This window comes from Asparagus officinalis, unplaced genomic scaffold, assembly GCF_001876935.1.
Source record: "Asparagus officinalis unplaced genomic scaffold, Aspof.V1 AsparagusV1_Un735, whole genome shotgun sequence".
NCBI classification, from domain to species: domain Eukaryota; kingdom Viridiplantae; phylum Streptophyta; class Magnoliopsida; order Asparagales; family Asparagaceae; genus Asparagus; species Asparagus officinalis.
Genome location: NW_017972995.1, coordinates 26,269 through 31,798, shown reverse-complemented (window position 1 = coordinate 31,798; position 5,530 = coordinate 26,269). Strand labels below are relative to the sequence as shown.

Sequence of the window (5,530 nt, the reverse complement as noted above, 5' to 3'; positions counted from 1 at the left end):
AAAACGTTCTCAAACTTTGCGGTAGTTGAAGTCCTGTGAAGTTTTTTATATAACAAAACTTCATGGGACTTCAACTCCAGTGAAGTTTTGTTATGTAAAAAACTTCACGGGACTTCAACTCCCGTGATGTTTGAGAACTTTTTTTTCAAAAATCGATCCAATTTTAGCCCTGAGACTGAAACTGGGTCGGTTTTTAAAATTAAATCTGAAACGGGTCTTTTTTGAAATTTTTTTGACAAACCAGTCGGTTTTAAAAATTTGTAAAAAAAAATGATAAACTAAGTATATTTGCCCAACAAAAACGATTATGAAGAAGGTTGCTAAAGTCCCGTCCCTTTACGCTCAAATTTTTTTCCTACTCGTAAACCATCTTTTTGTTATCACTAGCCTAGCGTCAGTGTGGTCACAATGAGCTGCATCTCCTCTTTTACTAAAGGAGGAAAAACAAAAGTGGATCTCCTTGAGTGAGTTTTGTCAGCGTAAAATTTGAGGGATATTAGCCTTCAGGGAGAGAGGGTAAGCTCTACGGTCGGTGGGCCCCCTCTCCTCTCGCCACATAACGACACACTTGTCTTCGTGAGCTCCCATCGACCTCTTTCTCTCTCCTCCCTCTCTCTCTCCCCCACCTCTTTCTCTCTCTCCTCTCCAATTTATATACATTTTTGGCTACAATTTTTTATTTGTGGTGCAAAGGGAGGAGAAGGAAGAGAGAGGAAAGAAGGAAAAGTATGACAAGGAATTGAAAGCCATCATCCAACAACCATCTCTTCTTACTCTCTCAATTCCCTCCCTATTCATCTCTCAATCCAAAAATAAATAAATAAATATTGAAGAAAGAAGAAGAGGAGGAGGAAGAAGAAGAAGAAACTTGGGCTTGGTCTGTATTCTTTAATTGTTTAATTATTTTATTTTTCTTCTGTTGTTTTTTTCCTTTCATTCTCTTCACTTTACTTACTCGGCTGTGAGTGTAACTGTTCGTTTGGGATTCCCCCCTGCCTTTGTTCTTTTCTTAGATGTAAGAATTGGGAGCTGTACTGATTAAAGCTACCCCTTTCTTCTCTCCACACTTTTCCTTGGTGTTTTTCCTTAATATTTTTTGGTCTTTGAGAGAGACGACAGACAAATACATAGATAGAAAACAGGTAGACAGAAGATAGCTAGAACCCAAGAGAGTTCATATTATTTTCATGTTTTCGAGTGAGGGGGAACTTTCCCTTTACTTGCTTGATTAGGACTAGTCACTGATATTATTACTTTCCATGAATTAACAAAAAGAAACAACAGGGAGAAAAGCTCATCAAGGACAAGATCAAAATGGCCTCAGCATCTTCATCAGCCTCTTTCTTCAGTATCGCTGAATCCAATCATCATCACGCCCCCAGCTGTCGAGACGCCACTGTACTCCTCAGCACGACAGCCAGTGCTCCAAACTCCTCCACCGCCGCGGGCCCCCCTCAGAAAAAGAAGAGGAACCAACCAGGTAACCCAAGTGAGTAAATCCTAAACCCTAATTTCCGCACCCAAATCATACAAGGTTAATTTCAACGTGCGCTCATAAAAAAACCCTTCCGATCCGATCCAGATCCGGACGCAGAAGTGATCGCTCTATCGCCAAAAACCCTTATGGCCACAAACCGGTTCGTCTGCGAGGTCTGCAACAAAGGATTCCAAAGGGAGCAAAACCTGCAGCTCCACAGGCGAGGGCACAATCTACCGTGGAAATTGAAACAGAAGAGCACAAAAGAAGTTCGCAGAAAAGTATACTTGTGCCCGGAGCCTACTTGCGTCCACCACGAGCCTTCGAGGGCCCTTGGCGACCTCACCGGGATCAAGAAGCACTTCTGCAGGAAGCACGGCGAGAAGAAGTGGAAGTGCGAAAAGTGCTCCAAGCGCTACGCCGTTCAGTCGGACTGGAAGGCTCACTCCAAGACTTGCGGCACTAGAGAGTACCGCTGTGACTGTGGAACTCTCTTCTCAAGGTAAAATCTGTCGTTGGTAAATTATCAGAGTTAGGGTTAGAGTCATTAGTGAAAAATAAAAAGAGTAGGGACTTTTTAGTCATTGGAATCCACGCTAGGGTTTTGAGTTCACAGGTTTTTTGGTGTCTGTGGGTTGGCATTGGGCGAATGGTGCCACAGATTTTCAATGAAAGCCAGCCCCCACCCCCCTCCCTTTTTTCTTTTTGCTAATGAGTGAAGTACTCATTGCTCAATCAAGAGGTAGCTTTGATTGAAGTACTAGGAATGAGGCTTAAATTGATTGATGGGGCTTGCATGATTATAGAAAGGTGTAAGGGGAGAATGTGGGTTGGGGGTCATTAATGCAGATTATTATTTGTTAGCATGTTTTCTGCAAAATTCTGTTTTTGCATTAATGAAGGAGGCAGTGCTTGAAATGGGCTTTGTGTTGACATGCAGTAATGCATTTTTTCTAAGTTTGAAGCGGGGGTTATTTCTGTCATGTTTGTTTTCTATTTGCTTGTTTGGGGAAAATGTGGACCAAGGTTTGGGGTCTCCGAGGCCATTGCTTGCTGTATTTGCTGTTTGAGAAAGATGCTTCTTGCTATCATTTGAATTTTCCATCTTTGAGGATTTGATCATTAATTATTTAATTTCTTACAAAAAAATTCATACATAGTTGTGAATAAATGAAATTGCTTAATAAAAAGAATCGCATTGACAAAAATTTATGTAATGTTATCACGATGTGTAGCTCAATAGCCAAATAAAGAAAACCATTTTTTTTCTTTTCTATAGTTGTATGTTTACATTTTTTTTTCCTTCAAATTTGATCATACAATTCTAGGCTAGCTATAATTTGACTACTCTTTCATTAGTTCATGAAGAGAACATAGCAGTTAGTTAAACTTCTAAATTAATCTTAGAGATTAATATTTGCATTCAATCATCATATACTTTCTTCATTAATCAAATTTTAAATGTCATTATCTTAATTTATCAAAAATTTAAATGGTTAACGAAATTAAAAAATATTATATTATACAACAAGATTATCATAATGTTTTGAGTCATTAGGCAAGTCTAGAATTTATGTTGTTTTGCTAAACATGAGTAATGGGTTACTTTGTTTTAATTTATTTCTTAGTTTGAGTGTAATTCTCATTACAAAAAAAGTTCATTATGGTCTACTTAGATCTTTGGTTGCTCATATTACTAGAGTTACTAGACTACTACTTAGTTGCTTCTTCCATGCATTACTTCATGAAGCAGCTCATATAAAGAAAATCACCAAAAAGCGTAATTTAGTTTTAAAAACTCCTAGTTTGCGCAAAACTTCAAACATCAATAATCCAATTTATTCTTCAATTTCTCATAAAATGCCTTATACTCAACAATTGAATTCAAGTATTTTCTCAAATCAAATCTATGTCCTAATTCTCCTCTCTTTTCCTTAGGCGTGACAGCTTCATAACCCACCGAGCCTTTTGCGACGCACTAGCCCAAGAGAGCGCGAGACTTCCCACCAACCTCAACACTATCGGCCTCTTCTCCAACACCAACAACATCAACCTCGGCTTCTCTCAAGTCAACCCCGGACACCTCGACCAGGGACCTGCTGCCTCCTCCGCTGCAGACCTTCTCCGTTCTTCTCGTCTTGGCGCGCGCTGCCAGCGGCTCATTTCGATGCCATTCCTCGCAACGCAGCCCCCATCCTCGCCTTCTACTCTCTTCGCCGTCCGCCATGATTTCAAGAAGAACACCAAAACGCTTCACGTCTTATGCAATGCGCAGGGTCATCCTCGCGCGCGGTCTCTGCCGCAGCCAGCCTTATCAATCTAGCTCTGTGGATGCTGACTAGTACAATTCCAAAACGATTTAGCAATCCAAAATTGGTTCTTGATGGCCCGCCAGGCGAGACGCAGAACCGATGACCTGCTCTTCCGCTGGGAACTACATGGTGCGAGCTTATGTACCGAGCCAATGCACTTCCCAGATGTCGGCGACGGCTTGCTTCATAAAGGCAGCGCAGCATGGGCCATGACTAGGAAGGATTCAGGTGGCTAGAGCGTTCGGCTGGGCAATAACTAGGGCGGCAGATGGAGAACTGAGGCGAATCTACAGACTTATAACTCTTAGCCAAGGAAAGCGGATCTTCAGTGGTTTGGTGCCATCAGGGGTGAATGAGATGGATAAATCATCACACATGAGGAGCCAGTTGTCACCATAGAGTTTTTAATGGAGGGTTTCTGAATGGATGAATAGGGATTTTATCGGTGTGGGAAGTGTGTTTAGGGGTTTAAGGGGTGGATTGGGTCAGAGAGATCAGAATCAAATGGCTAATTGAACTCTGGGCTCAACGGGTGGCAGCCGAGTTTCGAGGTGGGCCTTGCAGTGAGAAGAATGGTGCAAGGAGAAAGAGATGTAGGCTGAAAATGTTAAAGAGAAAGAGAGAGGAAGTAAAAATATAGCAAGTAGGAATGTAACTCAACTAGTTGAACTTGTGAAGTGTGTGTTACAGTTAGTGGCAGTGTTAAGTACATGGTTTTGTTAGTGTTATAGTGTTGTTAAAGTTGAGGGAAATTGTGTCGTACACTTAAACGAGTTAGATAGATTAATCCTTAATGAAAATAATTAGAGTTTGTTTAATTTTAGCCTAATTTTGTGATATGTTTTCTAGGAAAGTTCGCAAAGGTGAAATAGGATGAGATTTGTGGAGGTAAGGGCAATGCGGGGTAGTAGTAGTGGAGTACAATATATGTGGTTAATGGTGCATTTTTAATGTGAAAGGCATAGTGTGTCTAAAAAAGTTGGGGAAAACTCCATGTAACTCTCATATATAGAAGATTACTCGCATAATTAGCAATATATAGGAGGGATTTGGTAAGTTAATACTATTTTGACGTGTTTTAAAAAGTGAATGATAGGTTTTATGTGAAAGGTTTAGTGGACAAGTGAAAGAAAGGGAGATGCTTTTGAGATAAGGCTTACTATATCATGGAGATAATAGTGGGAGTACAAGTAGATATATGTGGTGGAAGGGGTTTGCTTTCAAGTTGGAGCACGTAATTCTAACTGTGGATCCAACAATTTATGGTGCTGGCAATGTTCCGCTCCTGTGTTTATTGTCTAGCTTCATCATATGTCCTCGCCTCTCTTCTCTCTTCTTTGTCTCTCTCTCTCTGTCTCTCTTCTCTCCCATGTTGCATGTGTATGTAATATTTTAGTGTAAGTGAGAAAAACGTATGCGATTTCCTTTGTTTTCTTGGACTACATGTGTGACATGTCTGTATTCTTGTGTTTGTTTGTGTTTAAAGAGGAGAGTGAGGGGCGTTAATAAGGATGCAATTAGATCTAGAGTGAGATTCATATTTTCTGCTCGATTTCCAATCATAACATCAGTCTTGTACAATCATAACCTGCTATTTTGGTGGGATGGTTATAACTTTAATGTTTTTAGCTGAAAGAATTAAATACAATCTCGAGAGGATTTGTTATTAAGATTAATTGGTACAATGTCATATGAGAGGGAAGTCATGATAGAGGATCTTCATATATTACATGATGTTGCA

At 40.2% G+C, this 5,530-nt stretch overlaps 1 protein-coding gene across 1 annotated transcript in view; it reads left to right on the top strand.

Moving 5' to 3' along the window:
* Positions 1 to 1,428: 1,428 nt before the first annotated feature.
* The window catches only part of LOC109828119 (protein indeterminate-domain 5, chloroplastic-like), a 5,027-nt gene continuing 925 nt past the window's right edge, over positions 1,429 to 5,530 (top strand). Inside the window, exons 1-4 of the mRNA XM_020395154.1 lie at positions 1,429 to 1,489; positions 1,583 to 1,979; positions 3,416 to 3,612; positions 3,714 to 3,789. Of these exons, the coding sequence (XP_020250743.1) occupies positions 1,624 to 1,979; positions 3,416 to 3,612; positions 3,714 to 3,789 (629 nt within the window). The 5' untranslated portion in view covers positions 1,429 to 1,489; positions 1,583 to 1,623. The remainder of the gene's footprint in view (positions 1,490 to 1,582; positions 1,980 to 3,415; positions 3,613 to 3,713; positions 3,790 to 5,530) is intronic.